This window comes from Lithobates pipiens, unplaced genomic scaffold (genome assembly GCF_037356315.1).
Source record: "Lithobates pipiens isolate NorthernLeopardFrog02 unplaced genomic scaffold, aLitPip1_a1.2 Scaffold_13, whole genome shotgun sequence".
NCBI classification, from domain to species: domain Eukaryota; kingdom Metazoa; phylum Chordata; class Amphibia; order Anura; family Ranidae; genus Lithobates; species Lithobates pipiens.
Window position 1 is genome coordinate 242,383,921 of NW_027507718.1, and position 26,041 is coordinate 242,409,961.

General features: G+C 46.0%; 1 protein-coding gene across 3 annotated transcripts in view; it reads left to right on the forward strand.

Annotated features, from left to right (window-relative positions):
• Positions 1-268: 268 nt before the first annotated feature.
• The window catches only part of COX18 (cytochrome c oxidase assembly factor COX18), a 44,757-nt gene continuing 18,984 nt past the window's right edge, over positions 269-26,041 (forward strand). The window contains exons 1-3 of one of the 3 annotated variants that reach the window (XM_077476438.1): positions 269-405; positions 21,655-22,141; positions 25,778-25,878. In XM_077476438.1, coding sequence (XP_077332564.1) covers positions 401-405; positions 21,655-22,141; positions 25,778-25,878 — 593 coding nt within the window. In that variant the 5' untranslated portion in view covers positions 269-400. Of the gene's footprint in view, positions 406-21,654; positions 22,142-22,213; positions 22,542-25,773; positions 25,879-26,041 lie in introns of those variants that run through there. The other 2 variants (XM_077476439.1, XM_077476440.1) reach the window with 2 other exon arrangements.

The window sequence follows — 26,041 nt, forward strand, 5'->3', positions numbered from 1 at the left end:
GTGAGGCTTGGAATTATGAGCTAATAGCTGAGAGCGAGGCTTTGAATACATGAGGTGATAGATGAGAACGAGGCTTAGATTACATGATATGATAGCTGAGAATGAGGCTTGGAATAAGAGACATAGCTGAAAGCGAGGCTTGAAATGCATGATGCAACTATGTGAAACTAAAGTTTGGAACGCATGATGCAGATATCTGAAAAAGAGGCTTGGAACTCATAGAGGCTACCTGGGAATGAGGCTTGGGAAACCATGATGCATAACTCAAAGTGAGGCTTGGTGCTGGTGGTTATACTATCTGAAAGCGAGGCTTGGAACCTGAACAAGTCAGGAAGAAGGAAGGTGAAAGATAGATCAGAGGAAGAACGGAAAGGTGGAAGAGGTGACATGAAAACAGTAGATGAGGTATTATGAAGACTGAGTATTTGTATCAGAGACACTAAAGTGACGTTTTTATTTGAAGTCCTGCTGCACACTAAGTGTGGATGATAATTTCTATTTAGGTTGGGATATGTTATTAATTACAGGCTAAGTGGTTAGATGACAACTTGCCTCTCACTGTCCATATTCCGCAAGATAATAAAGAGACCCTGTCAGCAACTCCAAAACTTTGCAGGCACAAGCCCAGAACAGTCAAGTATTTGAAATGCTTCATTGCAGTGTTTTCCCTTTCCATAGTTTTCTATTGACTTTCAATGTGCTTTGGATATTATTATTATTCAGGATTTATATAGCGCCAACAAAGTGCGCAGCACTTTACAACATGAGGGCAGACAGTACAATTCAATACTATGGAAAATTGTTACCATTCTTACCGTAATTTTCCTTTCCTGGGGCTCATCATGTCAGCATACGAACCCCAGGAAAGGAGGAATCGGAGGGCCCTGCTCATTAGAGCTCACATTACAATGACATTTGACTACCCCCGAAGAGTCATTTTTCCAAGCACAGCTCCCTCCTTCCACATCATTGCTCTCTCCTCTTCTGGCAGGGTGTGTTTTCTGCCTGTGCTGGCCCAGCTCCTCCACCTCCTTGCATAACATTTTATGCAGCTGCTGGGGAAGGAGTGTAGAAGAATGCAGAAAGGTTACAAAAAGCACGTATTCCTTTTTCCCTAACCTAACCCACCCTCCCCCTCCATAGATGCATACTTACCTAGATCCAACGGCTGCAGCCTCTGGCGATTGTTTACATCCAGTGCTGCAAGCCCCACGATCCTGATCACACCTGCAAATTACAGCCCCATAGATTAATGGGGCAGTGTTTGAAGAGAGATGGCTCAGTAGAGCTCTATGGGGCTGTGATGCTCAGGCATGGCCAGGAGATTGAGACTTGAGGTGCTGGATGTACGAAACCACAAGGGGGAATGGCTGTCGGATCTTAGATGGTATACTTCGGGGGAAGGTGGATGAGTTAGCTCAGGGCGAAGATTGGAAGTGCACTGTCTTAAGCCTGGTACACACTAGTAGGTTTTTTTTGGTTCAACCCAGCAGGGCTAAACGAAAAAAAAAACTGACAGCTCAGGATGAGCTAATGTACTAACAATCCGATGTTAGTACATCGATCTCCCTTGCTGTGCTATTGGTGCTATCATGCTATGACAGGGGGGTGCCGCCCCAAGAACACTGGTCAGCGATCTCAGCCATTTGCTGAGAACGCTGATTGGGAGCCGATCGGCAGACCTTTTTCAATCATGCCCCATCAACAAAAGACGGCTATTGTCAGACCAGCTGCAGTACACACGAGTTGAATGTCATCTAATTTCTATTGAACTGGTTGATGCCTCCTGACATTCAGCCCGTATGTACTTGGCTTTAGAGTGGAACTTTAGTTTAGTTTAGAAAAAAAAAAAAAAAAAAGCAGGACTTTTAATGTAGAAACATTCTGCAGTCCCACCACAAGTCTTCTCCATTATATGTGCTTTCTCCAGCCTAAAGGGAACATCAAAACTGTTTGTTATTTTCCTAAGGCTTTTTAGCTAGTTGCAGGGGCCTCACAGTATCTGCTGCCCATTATTTCAGGGATAGTGGACCTGGAGGGGTTGCATAGCTGGGCTTTTCTGGTTAGGTTTAGCTATCTTTTAGTTGCCTAGTTGTTGGCCCCTCCTTCTCCATCACTGTTTTGATGGAGAAGCAACTATCCCCATGGGCACAGAGACTCTAGTTAAAGTGGTTGTAAACCCTTACAGACCACTTTGACCTACAGGTAAGCCTAGATTAAGGCTTATCTGTAGGTCCATGAAATATCTCCTAAACCATCTAGGTTTATGAGATACTTGCAAAAAGACAGGCACCGCTGTCTACGGCGCCAGGAATAAGGGGCTGAGGATTTGGCATTACAGCTCGGATTGCTGGGGTTGGTGTCGGAAGCCCAAGCACCAAACGTCTTTATTCCGGCCACACCCCTGACAAACACTTTTTTAACGATTGCTCATTAAATAAGTGTTGGACTTCCTATTGCACTAATTACTGCCTCCAGGCAAATTTTTCACTAGGTTTGGGCTCAGTAATAGCTTATGAGCAAGAGAGCTATGACTGTCTTCCCCTGAGTGTGAATAGGTAAAGCTACCATAGGTATGTACAGCAATATTTTGGAATCGCTGGGTATACACGTTGATTAAATATGTAGCTTCCACAGTATGTGGCTCATATTAGCTTTTATTCCACCTTAAGTTGGCCATACAAATTTCTTATTTGATTTCCTTTAGATTTACCCTCAACTATCTAATGCAAGGGCCTGTCTGATTGCATACAAATTGCAAGTTTGACCTCATAGTATATGGTTTTGGCAAATCTAAAGGAAAATTGTATAATGTATGGCTAGCCTAAGACCTTTGATTATGTTCAGGTCTAGGTGCTGAAGCTGTAACCCATAGCTGGATAGCAGTGTCTACTTTACACCTTCTGGTGGATTCAAACTCAGCCTACTAGTACCTGAAGCCCCTGGAGTTCCTCCCGTGGATAGATATTTACCAGAATGGTATTTGGTCACTATGTTATTTCTGTTACTTCTACAGGCACAGTCTCCTGAGTAGGTACCTTTTTATAACTTCTCTCACATTGGCATCACAGTACACCATATGGTGCTGGAGTGGAGTCAGACTTTAAACATCAGCCAAGACACACACACCATAACTTTATGTTGACTCGTATGCTGTGGTATCTGGCACCAAACAGTCAGTAGCAGATCATTAATTAAAGTCCTGTAAGTTGAAGTTGATAATTTCCGCACCTTTTATCAGGGACTTTACAATCTCAGTCACCTTCCATAGCAGATTCTCCTATGACTGCACTATCAGCAATTCAGTCTTACATAGCCTCCTTGGGTATGCCATCTCTTCCTTCCAAGGTGAGGGACGAACTGGAGGAATCTATTATGGTGGAGGAGCTGGGGGCAGCCTTGGCTAATTCCAAACCTAAGAAAGCTCCTGGATTGGTCCTGACAGGCTCACTCCAGCTTATTATAATGGGTTTTTTGAGGTTCTGTCACCACACTTAGTATCTGTGCTCAATTCTCTTACGGAGGGACAATCCATGACTGCAGATACTTTGAGAGTCTACATCTCTTTAATCCCTAAGGAGGGGAAGGACCTCTCCCAGTGTGGAAGCTATCACCCCCTAGCCCTCTTTAATACCGACCTTAAATTATTTGCCAAAATTATGGAAAACAGGTTGCTTCTCCACATCCCTTGCTTAATTCACAGAGACCAGGCATCGGTTTTACCTTTACAGCAGCCCTGCGATTAACACCTTCTGGGTTGTGAACCTGACCCTTGCTGCCAGAACTGCCAGTCACCCCCTTCTCTTGCTGTCTAGGGATGCTGAGAAGGCCTTTGGTAGGGTAAGCTGGCAGTTCATGTGAGCCCCATTGGAACATATTGGGCTGGGGTCTTCCATGTTGAGCTGGACTTCCTCTCTCTATTCATGCCCCTCGGCCGCTGTCAAGGTCAATTAAATGTGCTCGGATTTCTTCATGATCACAAATGGGGAGCACCAGGGTTGTCCTCTATAGTCTCTCATCGTTATTCTCTCCTTAGAGCCTTTTCTTTGTACAATATGGACTTCTGGGGTGCACAAGGTGGCTGCTTTCGCAGACGACCTGCTATTCTTTTTGACTGACCCACTGGTGTCTCTGCCAAAGTTGTTACATTCGTTGAGTACATATGGCACACTGTCCTACTTCCAAATCAAAGATGTTTGACTGATGCTATCTGCTATTTGGGAGTTAACATTACCCCAGACCCTGCTGCCCTTTATACAGCTAATTTTGATACACTGGTTCACTGATTAAGAGCTGATTTACTTCACTGGCACATGCCTACTTTGATCTGGTTCGGTCGCTGTAGTGCCCTCCAGATGATTTTACTACCTAGGATTCTGTACTTGATGTATCTGCCTCCCTCTTTTCTTCAAATGCATAAACTCCCTGTTCCGAGAATTTGTGTGGTCCCATCGGAAGCAACGCATTCAGCTCCAGCTTCGTCATCTCCCTAAAATTAGGGGTAGAGTGGGATTACCTGATGTGCGGACCTATTACAGGGCGACTCATCTCACAAATTCGGATGGTTGCTATTGTCATGCTGAGGCTAAGCACTGGGTGGCCATGGCGTTAGAGGACTCAAGCCGCATGGCAAAAAGCTGGCCATGGATTGCCTCGCTACTGCCGAAGACTCTACATGATCATCCCACTTTGGAAAACACTTTACAAGTATCTAGGGATGGGTTCCGTTGCACCTTAATATCCCCCCTGCCTTCCCCCGTGATCCCTATTTTAGGCAATGCGGAATTTGAGCCTGGTCTACAGAACCCCCAGTTTCTTTGGTTAATGTCCGGAGGCTGTATTCATCTCTCGGATTCTTGGGGTCAGACAGCAAACTCTCCTCTGCTGTAGACCCTCCCTTAGATTTCTGGAGTGGCCCCCAGCTTCAGCTTTTTTGTCCATCAATGCTGCTGTAGCCCAGGTATCTCTCATCGGCTCACTGAGCTGGAATGTCTGTGTCGTAAGAGGGAACCAATCTGTCACATCCTGTCTATTATCTATGCTGTCTTGACCTGACCTGGGCCTGATTTTTCTCCTACTTTACTCTGGCTGTGAGAATCTGGCCTTGCTATGCATTTTACTGACTCATAAAAGGAAAAAAATCCTCCCATTTTGTTCCGAAATCCTCCATAGCTACAAAGTAGAGCTGCACGATTCTGGCTAAAATGAGAATCACAATTATTTTGCTTAGAAGATAGATCATGATTCTCTCACGATTCTCGCGGCATAACATCGTTCACATTAAAGCAAAAATTGGGCTAACTTTACTATTTTTTTTTTTTTATTCATTGAAGTGAATTTTTTTCCCCCAAAAAAATTGCATTTGAAAGACCGCTGGGTAAATACAGTGTGACATATAATATTGCAGCAATTGCCATTTTATTCCCTAGGGTCTCTGCTAAAATATATATAATGTTTGGGGGTTCTGAGTAATTTTCTAGCAAAAAATATTGGTTTTAACTTAACAAAGAAGTGTCAGAAAAAGATTTAGACTTTAAGTGGTTAAACTTTCTGCATTTACACTTGTTAATTTGTCAGTCTGCCTGGATTATTTGCACAGAAGTTCTATCCCTTTGATCTAAGAAGGAAGCTTACAATGTTGCAAGTTACAATGTTGAAAGTTAAAAAAACTTGGCAGACTGCCCAGATATTTTCTTTTGACAGCTGAGTGAGCAGATAGTTTCTCCACTTGTTTATATGAAAGAATCGGCAACCTCCTGCAGGAGAGATCACCAGAGTGGGTGAATCGAGATCACGTTTTTTTAACGATTAATTGTGCAGCTCTACTACAAAGGTACAAGAAACCAGTTATAAGATTTTGACAAGGTGGTATAGGGTACCCACGACCTTACACCGTATCTCCCCTCAAGTGTCTGATATGTGCTGGCGGTGCAACGTTGGGCAAGGTACCATGTTGCACATTTTTTTGGGACTGCCTGAAAATTAAACCATTTTGGCAAGATGTGGCTAGCACTATTAAATACCTGACTAATGTTGACCTGGCGGACAACCCTGCGGCATGCCTGCTGCACCTCACGCAACAGCTGATTAAAAAATACAAGATCTCTCTTACCATCCAGCTTTTAAATGTGGCCAAGGCGTGCATTCCCTTGTGTTGGAGGTCTGTGCACCCGCCCTTGAAGTCTCTTTGGTTCTGTTAAATTAACGAACTTGGTGACATGGAGGACCTTTTATGGCTACCTTACACAATCGAGAGGAATCTGTCCGTGACACCTGGAGAGCGTGGCAACACTTTGTTTTCACTGGTGCCTATTATCTGCAGGCGGTCTCACAACATGACTGATTTTTCTAGGACTGTTGCAAGGCTGGGTGAAAGAATCCGTCTTTCTGGTTCTTTTGGCTCTCTAAGTCCTTCTTTTTTTTTTTTTTTTTTTTTGTATGCATTTTCCTTTTCTCTGTTTCAATCCATTTTTTCATATCCCTTTCCCCCTTCTGTTGCTCTCTACTTCTGTGTGTACACATTCAGCCCCGTGACTACAGGATTCTGCCTGTAGTCACGGGGCTGATGAGTGTGAAGATGAAAAAGCGGAGGGAACTCCCGCCGGCCACAGCCATGTTCGGAGCTGGCCTCTGTGTTCCCCAAACTCGGGCTGCTGACTAGGATGACTGCCTTCAGTGCAGTGAAGCTGAGGTGAAGGAGATGGGGACGCCGGACGGAGCCGAGCATGCACAAAGACGTACGTGTGATGTCAGCGCTCTTCCAGATGCAGAAAACAAATCAACAGAGATGGATCGCAAGCTGAGGGGTTGCTGTAGCTGACATGTTTCTTGCACCTGCGCTTTGACAAATTGATTTGGTTTCTGCACCCGGAAGAGCGCTGACGCCACGTGTTTAGTCTTTGCGCATGCTCGGCTCCGTCCAGTATCCCCGGATATACACTGTTTAAATTTTTACCTATAGCTCTGTGGACATTGTTGGGCTCTAAGTGTTTGTTTTTTAAATTGAATCCAAGGTGTACATAAATGTATATGTGAATACACATATGGACATATTTTTTTTTACTTTTTTCCCATAGAGCGCTGCTTGTGTTTTTGTACCTCCATGGATGAGAGATGCTCTATTTGATTGAGAGCTGGAGAATGTAAAGTCAACACCTCAAATTCATTGTTGCGTTTCTCAAACCATTCTTAACCACTTCCCGGGCATCGTGGAATGATGGCCTCTCAGAACGACCACTCTCGCTCGCCCCCAGGGGAGGGCAGCTAGGCGATCACCGCTGCTCTGTCACATGTAAACACAGAGATGCCGGTAATCTGCGCTCAGTGTGTGAGTTGAGGAGAGCCGATCAGCGGCATCTCCTCACAGGGGACAGCTAGGGATGTAATCGGAGCACTGATAATCAGTGCCCTGATTACAATTAAGTGCCCACCAGTGCAAGAACTGTGTGCCCACCACTGCCAGCAATCAGTGCCCACAATTTCCAGCCAATCGGTGCGCCATTTCGGCTTGGTTCATCATGACCGCTGTTCTCAGCAGTTGTTTGACGGCAAGGCTGCATGTGCATTCGCACAAGCGTCGCTGGACTTGTTTGTTTGGCGGCCACGCAGTAACCTTTATCTGGGCACACGTAGATTTGCGTCATCCACAAATACAGCTACGCCCATTCGCTGGGACCAAGCACGTACATGCGCACATATGTACAGAACGTTCCGGCGCACAGCCAGCTCATTTAAGCTGTATATGCCAAGCAGTACTTCCAGAAGGCAGCTGTGGGACACAAAGCAGACTCTGAACAGGCACTTGCAGCGGTTCATTTCTCCTTACCCGGGTCACGTGAGTCGCCAAGTATTGCTCGGCAGGCTAAGGTACTGATTGTTGCATAGGGGCTTGGTGAGCACTACTAAAGGGTCTCCCTTCTGAGGTGTTTTAATAACACACCCAAGTACTCACTTTTTGTGGCTAGTAATGTATTCAAATAAAGAGGAGTGGGACTAACACTACAGGGAAGGTTACACCTATGTCGTCAGTTTCTGATGAACCTAGTCATACCCCTAGTGTTGTAACCCCTGAAGGACCAGAGGCTTCCGGACAATCTGAGCCACTGCACCTATCTGGTATTGTGCCTACAGTCAATGCTGCTGCTTCACCCTTTATCACCAAGGATGAACTGTCCTCAGCCCCAGTTGGGTTAGAGCACAGGATTGCTGGCATGATTGCCTCCATCCCGAACGGTGGCAAGAAGCGTGACAGATCCCCCTCCCTGGAGCCTCCTAGTTTGGAGCAGGAATGGGTTGAGAATGGGGAAGAGCTAAAAGCTCGAGAATCTGTGGAGGGCCTGGCGGATGAGCCTGCTTTCGAGCAATCTGGACAAAAGGATATCCAGTTGATGTCTGCCTCTCAGGCGCAGAGGCTTTTCTTCCTGACTCTGACCAAAATGGTTTGTTCTGCCTTTAAGTTGCCTCTTGCAGAGGTGACTGAGCCCCCCTGGTCCACTTGGGATTCCTGAGGCCTCTTCAGGCCGCACAGGCTTTGCCCCTACACCCCCTGCTGGAAGAGGCGGTGTATGTTGATTGGGAACATCTTGACAGGATTTTGTTCCTCTTAAGAGGTTTTCCCTTTTATATCCCATGGATGAAAAGTTTGTTAAACAAAAATGGAGCATGCCAGGCGTAGAACAAGAACTTAACTTGTCCGGTAGATAACGCACAAGGCTTGAAAGACCCTGTTGACAAGAAATTGGAGGCATTATTAAAGACTTCCTTTCTTTGACCAGTTCAGCTATTCAGCCAGCTGTTGCAGCAATTGGTATCTGCCAGTCCGTAAACGATCCGGTCAGACGGTCTGATAGGCCTAACCAGGAGGATGATCTCCCTGAAAATAAGGCAGATATTCCTTGAGTGCTATGTTTTTCTGTTGATGCCTTTTAAAAGGATTCAATGCAGCAGGCTTCTCATTTGGCTCTCTTGTCTGTACATATACACAGGCTTTTTTGGCTTAAGAACTAGTCAGCCGAGCTTCCTTGTGAAAAGTTATTGGCAGCTTTCCCCTTTCATGGGGAATGTTTATTTGGTGATCATCTGGACAAATATATCCAAAAGATTTCCGGAGGGAAGAGTTCTATACTTCCTGTGAAGAAAAGCACCAGGCATCCCTCATTGAAAACTTCAGGGAAGGCTTCCTCAAATGTCTCAGCGCCAAGGCAGTTCCGCCACCAACAGGGCGCTAGCTCCAGGAGCAAGCCACAAGGCCAGGGCCAGAAAAAGCCCTGGGTCCAAAATTCTTCTAAACCCAGCACCAAGTCCTCCTTTTGAGGGAATGCCCCCACTCCATAGGGTGGGGGGAAGGCTGCTGCACTTTGCGGACATTTGGAGAACAATAATTCAGGACGAGTGGATCACCTCAATTATATCCCGCGGTTACAAGCTGGAGTTGCAGGGGGTTTCCCCTCTGAGGTTTTTAAGATCCAGCATTCCCTCAGATCCTTCAAAAAGAGACTTATTGCTTCAGGCACTACATTATTTAGTGCATCAAGGAGTGATTGTACAGATTCCTGTATCCAAAAGAGCGAACCAAACAGAGTCACAAACCCATTTTTGGACCTAAGATGCCTGAACCAGTATCTACTAATCCAGTCCTTTCAGATGCAGCCTGTTTGTTCAGTTGTAGCCTCGCTCCAGAGGGAAGACTTTTTAGCCTCCATCGATTTAAAAGATGCGTATTTACATGTACCTATCTTTCAGCCTCATCAGAGGTTCCTGCATTTTTCAGTTTGTTGCTCAACCCTTCGGGCTTGCTACAGCTCCCCGGGTGTTCACAAAGGTCCTAGCATCAGTACTGGGTCTTTTAAGGGCCCAAGGGATCCTGGTGCTTGGGTACCTGGATGACCTGCTCAGAGATCACTCATTACAGGCTCTAGAACAGAGCATAATATGCACAGTGTGGTATTTGAAAAGCTAAGGCTGGATCAGAAATACTAAAAAGTCAGCCTTGAAACCAGCTCAAGGTCTAAAGTATTTAGGTCTGGTTCTATATACCGCCCAAGCAAGAGTATTCTTGCCACCAGCAAGGATCTGTGCCCTGAAGAATCGGGTCCAGATAAGGGGCACCAGACAACCCTCCATTCGGCTCTGTATGAATCTTCTAGGGAGGATGGTATCCTCCTTCGAGGCAGTGCCATATACCCAGTTCAATTCCAGGCCTCTACAAGACGACCTCTTGTTGGCTTGGAACAGGAGAGGACAAGGCCTGGAATATCCAATGTTCTTATCTCCTCGGGCACGCTTAAGCCTAAACTGGTGGTTCCAGGATCAGAACCTGCGAAAGGGAAGATCCTTCCTCCTGGTAACTTGGAGAGTACTACCTACTGATGCCAGTCTCTCTCAGGCTGGGGAAGCGACCCTAGATGGGCTCACAGATCATGCCCATCAATGTCCTGGAATTGCAGGCTTTACATCTGGCCCTACGGTCCTGGAGCATCAGGACTGCCCTATCGAGGTTCAGTCCGACAATGTCACTTCAGTGGCCTATATAAACCACCAAGGTGTTACCAGGAGTCGTTCAGCTCTGAAGGAGGTGAACCACATACTAGCCTGGGCAGAGGGGCATGTGCTGATTCTATCGGCAGTCCATATCCCAGGAGTAGAGAACTGGAAGGCAGATTATCGCAGCCGCAGGCTGCCCGGGTGATTCTGCCCGAGGGAATCTGTCTAGGGGATCTGCTTGGGGGAATGGTCCCTACACCCATAGGTGTTCCAGGAAATTTGCCAACGATGGGGGAGGCCTGAGGTCGACCTACTGGCATCCAGGTTCAACTATAAACTACAGCAGTTTGTGTCCCGAACAAGAGATCCTCTGGCAGATGCTCTTGTAGTTCCACGGAGCCAGTAATCCCTGGTTTATGCTTTCCCTCCGATCTCTCTCATTCCACATTTTGTTGCGCAGGATTTGTTAGAGGGGCATTCAGTCATTCTGGTGGCACCAGCCTGGCCCAGAAGGCCCTGGTTCCCAGAGATTGTGAGACTGACAATTGACGGGCCATGGACGATTCCAAGTCGCCCCGATCTACTGTCTCAACATCCTATATTCCACCCCTATTTATAGTCTCTAAATTTGACAGCAGGGCTATTGAAGCCAGGGTGTTAAAGGACCGTGGCATCTCGGAACCAGTGGTGTCTACCCTAGTTATAGCTAGAAAAGCTGTCACTAGGAAGATCTATTATAAGGTCTGGGAGACTTATGTTGCTTTTTGTGAAGCCAAAAAAATGGCATCCTTGGAAATATGTGATTGGGAGAATTCTCTCTCCCTCTCTTCTACAGTCAGCTGTGGAAATCAGGCTTTGAGTATGAGCAGAGGTCAAGTTTGGGCCCCATCAGTATACTTCCAAAGGCCTTTAGCCTCCCATTCACTGGTTCAAACCTTTATGCAGGGGGCAACTCTCTTGCTTCCCACCAATAGGTCACTTGAACTAGGTGCTGTCTGTGTTACAGAAACAACTATTTGAACCTATCAAGGAAATTCTATTAGACTTGCTGTCACGCAAGCTAGCCTTCCTGGTGGCTAGCACCTCAGCTTGAAGGGTGTCGGAGTTGGCGGCCCTTTCATGCAGGGAACCATACTTGATCCTTCACCATGACAGGGTTGTGTTACGACCTGTTCCATCCTTTTTGCCAAAACTGATGTCGGCCTTTCATTTAAATCAGGACATTTTGTCTTCCTTTTTTCTCTCAGCCTCGCTTGGCGGAAGAGAGGCGACTGCATTCATTGGACGTTGCCCGGTCAGTCAAGGTTTATTTGCCTAGATCTGTCGGAGACCCGAGGATCAGACTCCTTTTTTGTTTTACCAAAAGGACCCAAGAGGGGGCAGGCAGCTTCCAAGGCTTCCATTACCAATTGGATCCGTCAATTGATCATTCAGGCCTACGGTCTGAAACCTAAAGCTCCACCTTTTAGGGTGGGAGCTCATTCTACCAGGGGTGTGGGAACCTCCTGTGCTTTTCGCTATCAGGTATCTGTGGCTCAGATATGTAAGGCTGCTACCTGGTCTTCGGTGCATACGTTCACAAAATTTTATCAAGTGGATGTTCGAGCAGCTGAGGATTTGGCTTTCAGCCGCAGTGTACTGCGGGCTGCCGTATAAGTTCTGATGACTATTGTTTTTGGCAGGGTGTCTCCCTCCCCTCAAGGCTATTGCTCTGAGATCTCCCAACAGGTAATGAATATTAGCCTGACTCTGTATCCCATGATGTATGAAAAAGAAAATAGGATTTTTTTGTCGTACATACCTGTAAAACCCTTTTCTTTGTGCACATCATGGGACACAGACATCCCTCCCCTCTTTTTTGAGGATTCGGTGCTTGCTACAGGACTGAAGTGCTTCCTGTGTGGGATGGGTTATATAGGGGATCACTTCCTGTCTAAAGACCTTTTGGTCTACCAGTGTCCATTCACCTGTAGTATAACCCAGCAGGTAATGAATATTCGCCTGACTCTGTGTCCCATAATATACTCAAAGAAAAGGATTTTACAGGTAAGTATGATGAAAAAATTCCTATTTTCCATGAAGGGGTATACTTGGTCAGCAACAATATTTAGGTAGGTGGTATGTGTCAAATAACATTCACATGAATAGCAGGACCCACACAGCATCACACTGCCTTCACTAATTAGGTGACTTCTGAAGGCAATTGGTTCCACTAGATTTTATTTGGGGGTGTCAGAGTAAAGGGGGGCGGGGGCTGAATACAAATGCATGCCACACTTTTCCTATATTTTTTGTTTGTAAAACATATTGAAAAACATTTTAGCATTTTCCTTCCACTTCATAATTATTTGCATTGGTCTGTCACATAAAATGCCAATAAAATACATTTACAATTTTGGTTGTAACATGACAAAATGTGGAAATTTCAAGTGGTATGAATATTTTCTTCAAGGCACTGTACATGTAGCAAACAATCCAGGCCTTCCTTAAAACAATCTATTAAGCTGACCAGAACCTGCTCTTGAGGGAGTCTATTTCACATTTTCACAGCTCTTACTGTGAAGAAACCTTTCCATATTTGGAGATTAAATCTTTTTTCCTCTAGACAAAGAGTGTCACCTTGTCCTCTGTGACGACCTAAAGGGGTTGTAAACCAGGGCTTGACAAATTTGCTTGGAATCTAGGAGCCAGCTAAAAAAGTTAGGAGCCAGGTCCGTGATGGCGATCCAGACCTGTCCCTGGCCTGACATGGAGACGAGTGAGGAGAATATGCCCACCCCCCCACCCCCCCCCCCCACCCCCCACCTGTCTCCAAACCATTGCCTATAGCTCTTAGAGGGACATTTTATTTATTTTTATTTTTTTTCAAATGACAATTTTTTTTTTTATTGAATTTTAGTTAAAATATGACATCTGAGGTCTCTCTGACCCCAGATCTCATATTTAAGAGGACCTGTTATGCTTTTTTCTATTACAAGAGATTTTTACATTCCTTGTAATAGGAATAAAACACAATTTTTTTTTTAAAAGAACAGTGAAAAAAATAAAAATAGAAGTTAAAATAAGAAAAAAAAATGTTTTTTTAAATGCGCCCTGTCCCATCAAGCTTGTGTGCAGAAGCGAACACATATGTGAGTAGCGCCCGCATATGAAAGTGGTGATCAAACCACACGTGAGGTATCGCCGTGATCGGTAGAGTGAAAGCAATAATTCTAGCCCTAGACCTCCTCTGTAACTCAAAACGTGCAACCTGTAGAATTTTTTAAACTTCGCCTATGGAGATTTTAAAGAGTAAAAGTTTGTCGCCATTCCATGAGCGGGCGCAATTTTGAAGCATGACATGTTGGGTATCAATTTACTCGGCGTAACATTATCGTTCACAATATAAAAAAAAATTGGGCTAACTTATTTTTCCCCAAAAAAGTCCGCTGCGCAAATACCGTGTGACAGGCAGTATTGCAACGACCACCATTTTATTCTCTAGGGTGTTAGAATAAAAAATATATATAATGTTTAGGGGTTCTAAGTAAAGGGAAGGAGGCGGGCAGGGAAACAGGCAGGGGAAGCCCCATTAGCATTGCTGGTTGTCATACCAATAGCCACCACAAGAGGGTGCCAGATTCTAGAAGGAACCATAGGACCGCTGAAGGCCTCAGGCCGCGGCCTCAATTACCGGCGCCAGCGGCGCGGCGCGGCCCGACGCGATCATGCCGGGGGGGGGGGGTTCCACGGAGACAGGATACCCCCAGCTGTTCTGCCCCAGGCGCCAGGTCACTAATTCTAGTCGCAAATGCGACCTGGCGCCCGGGTTTTGTCGAGCCCTGTTGTAAACCCTTGTGGTTTTTTTTCACCTTAATGCATCCTATGCATTAAGCTGAAAAAAGACCTGGCAGTGACCAGCCCCCCCGTTTTACTTACCTGAGCCCTGGAATTTCATCTGGCAGGGACGCGCTCTGCCCGGGGGTTCTTGGCTCTTGATTGGATAGATTTATAGCAGCACAGCCATTGGCTCCTGCTGCTGTCAATCAAATCCAATGATGCAGGTGCCAAGGGGGGTGGGGCCAAGTCATACATTCGGCGGCTATGGACGCCGAATGATGGACTTAGCATGCCCGTGAGGTAACCCTCTGGTAGAGCACTTCTCCTATGGCGTTGCCTGGTGTGGGGAGGAGCCGCCGAGGGACCCCAGAAGACTGTGTTCAGACCACTCTGTGCAAAACGAGCTGCACAGTGGAGGTAAGTATGACATGTTTGTTGTGTGTTGTTGGTTTAAAAAAAGCTTTACAGTCACTTTGAAGTGAATAACTCCAACACCAAGTTTATGGACCACTCATGCATTTATACATGTTGGTCATATTCCCCCCCCCCCCCCCCCCCCGTATCACCTTTTTCTCAAGAGAGAATAAATTCAGTGCCTCTAATCTTTCCTCATAGCTGAGCTCCTCCATGCCCTTTATCAATTTCGTTGTTCTTCTCTGCACTTTCTCCAGTACCCCGATTTTTATCCTTTTGGAGAACTGGTACCCAAAACTGAACTGCGTATTCCAGATGAGGTCTTGCTAATGATAGCTTGATATGTTCTATACCTGCCTTCTATTATTCACATGTCTGCAAGAAAGTCCTCAAATTTTCCTGGTATAAGCTTTTCTGCCTTTCCCGTAATTTGCTGTAGTGACCCAGAAGACCACATTGAGGGCAAAAAGGAGGATAGTTCTTTGGGTTGCCATGCTGCGCAGTCTGCACAAGGCTCCTCATAGAACACTGCCAGTTACAGTGATCTAATACACCAGGGCCAAATCTTACACCTCCAAATACCAGTGCCAGGCCCAGTGACCCTTTTGGTATACTGTTAGGACAAAAACATTACTAGTTGTAATCCTGAACTCTCCTTTCCAAAACGACTTTCAGGACAGCCACCCGAGAGATCATGGCCCCACCTCCCAAAGGAAACACCTCCTCCATCAGAGCTTTTAGTGAAGTCTCCACGCAGCCTTCCTCAGTTTCTTGTGTTTCCTCCAACCTGGAGGAACACCTCCGGTGGGAGCCATGATCTCTGGGCTGGTCCTGGAGGTCGTGGGGCTTTTGCCTGGATTATTTTATTTTTCCAGGAGCTGGTCCTCCCATTTTCCTTCTGATGTGAATGGCAGCATGGGCTCTCTCTCCTCCTTCCATGCTCGGGGAGAGCCAGCACGCCGGGGGGTTCCTCCGTCCCCTGGTCAGAGTGGCGACTGCATTTTTTCAAATCTCCCGCGTGCAGCACACGCTGCATCGCAGGAGCGCGGTCGCTCGTCTTCAGCGGCCGAGAGGGCTCGGCCGCGTCCTTCGGGCATGGGGGGCGGGACTTCTGGCGGTGTTCCGCGTCATTTCCTGGCGTTGGAACGCAGGTAGAGAGAGGAGGACCAACTGGCGCCTTATTTACGGTTGGGCGCAGCTGTGTTTTTGAATCCGGGACAGGCGGCAGTGTATGTCCAAGCAATGGATAGTGATACGGACAAGGGGGCAGGCCAAGGTGCCAGCAAGGCGAACGTAGGAGCGGGGCTCTGATGTACTGGATCCTATGCTTCTGTGTGAGGGGGGGGAGGTGTTCACCCTTTCTTTCCCCCTCACTCCCCGCACCCCCTCCTCCTCCTCCTCACTTTCCCTTCCTTGCTAGGTTTGCAATGGTGGAAGGTTCTGGGAGGTGTCGGCTTGCGAGGGCACTGGGGAATGGTTGTTTGCTCCCTTAGTTGCACCTGGGTGTTTTTTTGCATTTGTTTGCAAAAAAAAAAACGGCTTGGGGTTTTTTCTTGTCTTTCTGTTTTTTTTAGGCGAAGAGCTCTGCCCAACCTGTCAAAAGGAGATGTCCTGTTTGCAAGGAAAAACTCGAAACCTGGGCCAAGACGCTCTGTGCGACTTGTATCACAAGCCTAGTCAGGGAGGAGTCCCCGTCATTATGTGGTGACTTGGTGACTTTGTATCGTCCATTAAGGATGAGCTTAAAGGTCTAAGCTGTTAGAAGAACCTGGAACGTCGGGGGAGTCTAAAGTTCAGCAGTCTCCTTTAGAACCGGGAGGTTCACAGTTGCTGTTGAGGGGAGGTTTTCCCAGGACGCTTCACAGGATTCCTTTTCATTGGCCCTAGAGAAATCGGACTCTGAGGAAGAAGAGGATGAGGACGCAGCTTCCAAGTACAAGTTGTCATTGGAAGAAGAGGGGGGCCTCCTTAAAGTGATTTACGCCACTTTGGGTATTGAAGAGGAAAAGGAGCTATCCTTGCATGATCGAATGTATGCGGGCCTAGGAGATTCCAGATCTTGCACCTTCCTGGTGCACTCCCTGGTGTCCGACATGATTAAAATGGAATGGTTGGAGCCAGAGAAAAAAAACTTTTTTTTCCAGATCTCGCAGGAAGAGATTTCCCTTTGAAGATAGCCCAGACTTAGTGTGGAACAAGGTTCCGAAGCTGGATTCAGCTTTTTCCCAAGTATCAAAATCAACGGATCTAGTCTTTGAAGATATGGGCACTTTAAAGGAACCTATGGATAAGAAGATGGATCTGCTTCTGAAAAGGGCCTGGCAGTCAGTGATGATAAATTTGAAACCAGCCATGGCAACGACCTGTGTGGCAAGGAATCTGGAACATTGGGTTAACCAATTAAAATCTCACATTATGGCTGATTCCCCTAAGCAAGAGATCCTGGATTCCTTTGCTACTCTGTCCGCGGCTATTGCCTATATTGCTGATGCCTCGGCAGAATCTGTCTGTATATCAGCCAGGTCAGCTGCCCTGACCAATTCGGTTAGACGGGCCTTGTGGCTGAAGACCTGGCCAGGGGATGCGGCCTCGAAAAATAGGCTATGTGGCTTACCTTTTTCGGGGGATTTATTGTTCAGTGCGGAGTTAGATACTATTTTGAACCGAACGGCAGACAGGAAGAAGTCCTTTCCCGTAAAGAAAAAGCCGGCGCAGGCGCGTAAGCGGTTTTTCCAGGGACCTAGGGGTCAAGCGGAGGTTGGGACGCAAAACAGGAGGAAATCTTGGGCACAGAAGCCCAAGGGTAAAGGGGGAGTCCTCAATCCTCCTGCGTCCACCTCCAAGTCACAATGACTCTTTGGTCAGAGTAGGGGGGAGACTTTGGGAGTTTTTCCCTCAGTGGGAGACCATAACTCGAAAACAATTTGTCCTGAGGATGGTTTCCCAGGGTTACAAAATCGAGTTTACCGAGTGCCCCCCTTAAAGATTCCTGGTCACCAATGTTCCCAGGGACCCAGTCAAGGCCCTTGCTATGAAGGCCCTAATTCAGGACCTGATGTTTCAGGGGGTTGTCTTGCCGGTCCCAGCAGAGGAGTTAGGTGAGGGATTTCACTCTCATGTGTTCCTGGTCAGGAAACCTTCTGGAAAGTTCCGTCTAATTTTAAACCTCAAGGGGCTAAACAGGTCGGCACGGTACGAGAGGTTTCGGATGGATTCTATCTTTTCAGTAAGAAACCTCCTGTCCCCGGGATGCTATATGGCATCCGTGGATTTACAGGATCTGTACCTTCATGTCCCGATTTGGAGCGGGTCTCAGAGATTTCTGAGGTTGGCATTAAGGGAAGGGAGCAGGGTTGTTCATCTACAATTCAGGGCCCTCCCTTTTGGTCTGTCGTCATCCCCGAGGGTATTCACCAAAATTATGGCGGAAGCATTAGCTCCCATTCGCCTGGAGGGAATCTCGGTGATCCTGTATCTGGACGACTTATTGTTTTTTGCCCAGACCAGAGAGGGGTTGCAAAGAGACCTCAAGAGAGCCTGCGGCCACTTAAGGAAGCTAGGTTGGGTCATAAATTTTCAAAAGTCAAACCTGGTGCCCGCTCAGGAAGTGACATTCCTGAGGGTTCGGATCAGCTCCATAGACCAAAAGATCTTCCTGCCGGAAGAAAAAAGGGAGAAACTGGTTTAGGGGGTAGCGCAGTTACAGTGCAACCAGCCCCAACCCATCAGGAAGGTGATGTCGGTTCTAGAGACATTGACTTCCTCCATTCCGACGGTCCAATGGGCGAAGCATCACTTCAGGCCTCTTCAGGCTTTCCTGCTGGAGGCTAGGGATCATCGTCGGAGTTCTCTGGACGATCTGGTGAGGATCCTCGCCTCAGAAAGAAGGGGTCTGTGGAGGTGGAGAAACCCAGAGTTACTTTCAGAAGGCCTGGCATGGTCCTTCCCGGTCCAGGTGCGGCTGACAACAGACTCCAGCGCCTGGGGTTGGGGGGCCCATGTGGACACCCAGTGGGTCCAGGGCTCATGGTCCATAGAAGAGGCACAGAGGTCCTCAAATTGGAGGGAACTGAAGGCAGTGGAGAAGGCAATATGGGCCTTCACAGACGTGGTTCGAAAGCAACACGTCCAGATTCTGTCGCACAATGCCACGGTGGTGGCATATGTGAACAGACAGGGAGGAAGCAGAAGCATGGCTCTACAGGTTTTTAGCAAAAGGTATCCTGGGCTGGGCAGAGCGGTTTACTCAGTCCTTATCAGCTGTCCACCTAAAAGGGTCCCTGAACAAAAAGGCAGACTTTCTCAGCAGGAACCACGTTCTAAAGGCAGAGTGGCGTTTGAATCCAGAAGTCTTCAGACTGATTGGAGAGAGATGGGGTCAGCCAGAGGTAGATCTCTTTTGCCACTCAGGAAAATGCCCAGGTCCCTCAGTTTTTCTCTCTGAACAGGCACGAGAGGTCTTTGGGAGTAGATGCCTTCGCACACAGCTGGAATTTTCATCTAGTCTATGCCTTTCCCCCATTTCAATTGATTCCCCGGGTGTTAGGGAAGATCAGGGAAGAAGATGCAGGGGTAATTCTGATCACCCCCTTTTTGGCCCATACGACCATGGTTCTCGGCCCTTCTTCAGATGCAACAAAGACCGCTCTGGCATCTCCCCCTGAGACAAGATCTTCTACAGCAGGGCCCTCTAGTCCATCAAGACTTAGAGAAACTAAGGCTCACGGCTTGGTTTCTGAAGAACAGCTCTTAAAGAAGAAGGGTTTCTCGGACAGGCTGGTTGCTACCTTATTGTCCAGTAGGAAAAAAGTTACTAGGGCAATATATTTTTAATACTGGAAGGTGTTTAACTCCTGGTGCAAGACTTCAGCTAGGTCACCAAGTCGAATTGCTTCAGTTCTGGAATTCCTACAGGAAGGTGCTGATAGTAAGTTAGCAATCAGCACCCTAAAGGTGCAGGTGGCCGCGTTAGGGGTCTTTTTGGAGAAGCCGTTGGCATCGGACGGCTTGGTAATCAGGTTTTTTAGATCTCTCTCTTGCTCTAGACCTGTAGTATCTAGAAGCTGCCCGGGCTGGGACCTATCTACTGTCTTACAGGCCCTGACTAGGGGCCCATTTGAACCTATTGGTTCAGTCTCCCTGAAATGGATTACTTTGAAGACCGTTTTTACAGTAGCCATTACTTCAGCTCTCAGAGTCAGTGAGCTACAGGCATCATCAATCAGGGAATCGTTCTTTTTTTGTTTTTCTGGACAGGTTAGTCCTTAAAACAGACCCAAATTGTTTGCCCAAAGTGGCATCACTTCAAAATCATTCCCAGGAGATAGTTCTCCCTACATTCTGCTCTAATCCATCAGGTAGGAAAGAAGAAGATTTCAACACCTTGGACGTTAAGAGGGCAGTTCTAAGTTATTTAGAAGCCACTAGAGACTTTAGACAGTCGGATGCTCTTTTTGTTTCATTTTTTGGCACTAAAAAGGGAAAGCAGGCATCCAAAGGAACCATAGCCAGGTGGCTGAAAATGACAATTTCAGAAGCATATTCCTGTGCTGGTCAGAGGAGTCCAGTGAACGTCCGGGCTCATTCCACAAGGGCTACAGCGGTGAGTTGGGCAGAGAAAGCTGGCGCCACCCCTGAACAGATATGTAAGGCTGCTACCTGGTCAAGTCTAATGACATTTGCCCGCCATGATAGACTAGATCTGTTATCGGCTGGGGATCAGGCTTTTGGAAGGAAAGTCTTACAGGCTGTTGTCCTGCCCTGAATGGAGTAAGTCTCTGTAATCCTCTCGGATGGCTGTCCTGAAAGTCGTTTTGGAAAATTCAAGTTAGACTTACCGGCAACTTGTTTTCCAGTAGACTTTCAGGACAGCAATAACCCGCCCTGTGGTGTATGTGATTTGCTGTAATACTATGAAGTAACTGTCGATTATGTGTTGCAGCTGGGGTTGGAGAGTCTCTACAAACAACTGAGGAAGGCTGCGTGGAGACTTCCCTAAAAGCTCTGATGGAGGAGGTGTTTCCTTTGGGAGGTGGAGCCATGATCTCTCGGGTGGCTGTCCTGAAAGTCTACCTGAAAACAAGTTACCGGTAAGTCTAACTTGAATTTTCAGACCCACATCCAATCGTTGTCCAAGTCTTGTTGTCTCAACCAATGACACTATAAACTTCTTATTCACTCCCTGGTTATCTCTTGCCTCGATTACTGCAACTCCTTCCTCATTGGCTTACCTTTAAATAAGCTATCCCCTCTTCAGTCTAGCATGATTGTTGCTGCAACCTTACCAGCTGTTCAGCGTCCGCTACTCTCTCTGCCAATCCCTCCACTGGCTTCCGCTCACCCAACAAATTAAATTAACAATACTAACAACTTACAAAGCCACCCACAACTCTGCCTCTCACTAACCGTCTCAAAATACCAGCCAAATCGTTCTCTTCATTCCTCCCAAGACCTCCTGCTCTCTGGCTCCCTTGTCATCCCCTCCTATACTCACCTCCAGGGCTTCTCCCGAGCTTCTTCTATTCCTACACCAATCTCCTGACTGTCTCCTACTCGATCCGCTTTTCGTCAATCCCTGAAAATATCCTGCCTCCACCTAACAACTGTACTTTTATTTTCTCCATCAGCTCATCCCCCCAGTTATTAGCTTTTGTATCACTTGACCCTCCCTTCTAGATTGTAAGCTCTAACAAGCAAGGCCCTCTGATTCCTCCCTGTATTGAATTGTATTGTAACTGTACTGTCTGCCCTACTGTTGTAAACTGCGCAAACTGTTGGCGCTAAATGAATCCTGTGTGACATCACTGTAATCAGAACAAAAAATTTTGTAAAGAAATATAAAATCAAAAGCTGTTTTCCTGCGTATGCTTTTTTTTTTACTTTGGGTACCCTGTTTAAAAAAAAAAAATGATGAATTTTCATTCTTCGTTTTCTTTTCAGATTGGTGATGATTTGTCATTCTTTGAAGAACATGGCTGTCTGGACCAGAAGCAGTGAATTCAATTCCCGTGTAATACTGCAGCCTAGAAGGTGTCTGTATGCAAGGCACATTGGGACAGTTGATTACAAAAATCGTAAAAAGGGACTAGTACAGTCTGCTCAGATCTCTCCTGATTTTCATAGCTCTCTTGGAGTCTGTGGTAAAAGCCGTCTGCTTGCATCATGTATGCCCTTGCTTCCCCTTAATAGGAACATTATCTCTGTAGCCTCATTTGCAGCAGCTTCAACTGGACCAGTGACTAGTGACCATGGCGTGTATGCCAAACTTGCAGAGTCACCTCCTGTTCATTTGGCTGAAAGAGTGCTTGTATCACTACAAGAAGTTACAGGATTACCATGGTGGGCCAACATTTTGTGTGCAACTGTGATGCTTAGAACAGCGGTAACCCTCCCTCTGTCGATATATCAGATGTATATTATAGCTAAGGTACGTAGTCCTCTTTATGTATTATTTATTATTAATATATAATATATATAATTTTTTTTCTTTTTTTTTAAGGGACACTCAAGAATTGAAAATGAAAGCCGAACTCTGGGCAAAAAAAGTTTTCTTTCCTATGTAATGGGGCTGTGGGTGTGAATAACTACTCATTTTGTCTAGGGGTGAGGAGAAAGTTTATATTTACCCAATCCTTCATACCACCAGGCAATAGCACTCCCCCATGGTCCAGCAGTGGACTGTTCCTGGTCTGTGGAGCTTGCTCTGGGTGTGATGATGTCAGGAACAGCAGTCCACAAAAACCCCTCCTCCTGAAGACTCCTAAGATGACCACTCAAGACCACTGGAGCGTGGGAGTGCAGGACTGGTTTTGTGCTGGGAGGACTAGGTAAGTAAAACCTCCTTTCTCCTAATCCCTACACTAAAACAAGCAGCTGACCCCTGCTGTGCAGGCACAGCCCCACTCCATACTGCAAAGTTTGCTCCAAACTTTTTTATTTTGCCTGGAGATGGGATTTAAAGCTGGACTCTGGGCAGATATAAAAGACACACATTACAGTTATTCCAGGTCTGCATTCATTAATATATCAATGTATTTTTAAAGTGGAACTTCACTATTGAAATCCTCATGCTGCTACTATTAGTAAATAGATAGGAAAGTATATCATATTTGAGTCTTGCCTAGGCAAATTATGGCATACATCTTAGGCGTCTTCAGGAGGAGGGGTTTTCTCAGCTAAGCACACCCTCCTGCCTGCATTCTTAAGCTAAGGGCAGGTGGATTCCAGGAAATAAATTCTACATTAATAATTTACCCTTACTCGAGATGCTCATGGCCAAATGCTAGGGGGTGTTTTTTTCAAAGTGATTTCTCAACTAAATAAAGCATGGAGGCATGGCTGTGTGGGGGGGTTACTTTGAATATATATAAAAAAAAAAAATCAAAAGTGTTTTTGGATTGTGGTGCTCAGATGCAGTGAAGATCCACTTTAAATGCAAGCAGTTTAAGTACATAAATTTGACTTGATATCAGCCTCATCAAATCCCCATATAACAGAATGCAGACTAAGTGATGGAAGCAGCCAATAGCTTGTGCTAAGAAGGAGCATGCTGCTGCGAACCATAGAGATGAGCTTACAAGTCTGCTGCTTTTCCTTTTGCCATTTAATTACAGGTTGGAGGAGGGGAGAGCTGTGTTACTTAACTGCAGCATAGAAATAATCAGGTCCTCTGCCTTGTCAGATAGGGCTGTGCTGTGTGGCAGAGCTGCATTAATATCAGAACTGGATGGATGGAAATACAAATCAAGTGGCTCCTAATTGGTATTTTATCTGTGTGTTTAGAAGTTCACATTGAATTCAGCTGTACATAAAGAGAACAGGTTCTTTACTGCCCCCTTTCATTCACTCAGAGAGCTTCCAGCCACCAATCAAATTGAGACCTGCCTTGAAACGTGATTGGTGATGTAGGAAACAGATAGGGAAGAGGAAACAAAACATAGTACAATCCTATCGGCCTTCATGGAGCACAGGCTGCTTATCCTATTGGGGGTTGCATGGGACTGTGATTAAACTGAATGAACTCTCTGCTTTTTCATTTACCGGTTAGAATTTTTCTCAAGAACTACACTATATTTCCAAATGTATTGGGACGCCTGCCTTTACATGAACATCCCAGTCTTGGTCCATAGGGTTCAATATTGAGTTGGCCCTCCCTTTGCAGCTATAACAGCCTCAACTCTTCTGGGAAGGCTGTCCACAAGGCTTAGGAGTGTGTCTATGGGAATGTTTGACCATTCTTCCAGAAGCACTTTGTGAGGTCAGGCACTGATGTTAGATGAGAAGGTCTGGCTCAAAGTCTCCGCTCTAATTCATCTTAAAGTTGTTCTGTCGGGTTGAGGTCAGGACCAGTCAAGTTCCTCCACCCAAAACTCTCTCATCCACACTTTATTGCCCAAAGTATTGGGCCACCCCTCCAAATCATTTGGTGGAGGGGGGTTATGGTGTGGGGTTGTCTTGCTGGGGTTGGGCTCGGCCCATTAGTTCTAGTGAAGGAAATTCTTAAGGCATCAGCATACCAAAACATTTTGGCAATTTCATGCTCCCAACTTTGTGGGAACACTTTGGGGGTGGCCCCTTCCTTTTTCAACATGACTGGGCACCAGTGCACAAAACACGGTCCACAAAGACGTGGACGAACAAGTTTGGGGTGAAGGAACTTGTCTTGCCTGCACAGAGTCCTGACTTCAACCCGACAGAACACCTTTTGGGATGAATTAGAGTGGAAACTTTGAGCCAGGCCTTCTCATTCAACATCGGTGCCCGACCTCACAAATGCACTTCTGGAAGAATGGTCAAATATTCCCATAGACACACTCCTAAACCTTGTGGACAGCCTTCCCAGAACAGTTGAAGCTGTTCTAGCTGCAAAGAGTGGGCCAAATCAATATTGAACCCCTACGGACTAAGACTGGGATACCATTATATTTTATGTGCGTGTAAAGGCAGGTGTCCCAATACTTTTGACAATATAGTGTATATTGGATATAAAATGCCCATTGCAATGAGAATGTTCTTAACCTTTGAAGCTGAGAACTAGGAATGTGGAACTGTGGGTGTTATTTACAAAAATGTAAGCATTCAAAATCTGGTGCAACTCTACATCGAAACCAATCAGCTTCCAGTTTTTTTTTTTGCCAAGGCTTAATTAAACAAGCTGAAGTTAGAAGTTGATTGGCTACTATGCACAGCTGCACTAGGCTCTGAGTACACCGGTTTTAGTAAATCCACCCCGTGTGTGTTCCTAGTTCTCAGGCCTGATGTCAAGCTGAAAAATTAGTCATAAAGTTGTTGTCAAATTACCTGACACATACTGACGCTGCTAAACTTGGTCTGTGCATCTATGAATATTCACACTGCTTTTAACCTAGTGTGCTGCAGATTGACACGTGGGAGAGGTAACACCAATCCTAAGTACAGTAATCGGGGTTGATTTACTAAAGGGAAAAAGACTGCACTTTGCAAAGTACAGTTGCACTCTGCAAGTGCACTTGCTTCAGAGCTTAGTAAATGAGCAGAAACTCTGCTGACTTCCATTATCCAATCATGTGCAAGTAAAAATGCTGTTTTTTTTTAAGTTTCCTTGCATGTGATTGGGTATTTTTTTGCAAAGTGAAGTTACCTTACCTCATTTACTAAGCTCTGGAGCAACTGCACTTTGTATAGTGCACTGTATTTTTTTGTAAATCAACCCCATTGTGAACTGGTGCAAACTTAGAGGGGTTCCAGTATGGGGAAAAAAATAAAAAATCTGTAACTGTTGACTTTTAATATAAGGACACTCGCCTGTCCAGGGATCCTGCGGTGTCGGCACCCCAAGCCGATCAGCCCGTATATTCCACTTACTGGTCTGTATTGTCCGCTTGAATTGTTGTTGATTTTTTTTTTTTTGTATCTTGGGTAGTAGGTGGGGCTTTGGATTCTTCCATCTTGTCATTGCACTCCTGTGTTTTTTCTGAGTAATGTCCAAGCAGATTGTAATATTTGCATATGAAGCAGCGTTCAACAGTATATAATGCCCAACAAACTCTTGATTTGTTGTAATATATGTTTTTTCATCAGCTAGGTGGAAAATTTGCAATCAGAGATTGAAAGTTTATCGAAACAACTTCGATATGAGGTATCTGTCTATGGAAAGCAGCAAGGATGGAGTGATAAAGTTGCAAAGTAAGTTTCAGAGTATTAATAGCTAATTAGTGACTGTAACAGAGCAAAGGAGGAAATATGTAGGTGGTGCCTATAACTACTCATAGGGTGCTGTACAAGAGCATGAGCAAACAAGTCGCATGCTACATGCTTTCAGGCACTTGTATACTCAAGCAAAGCAATA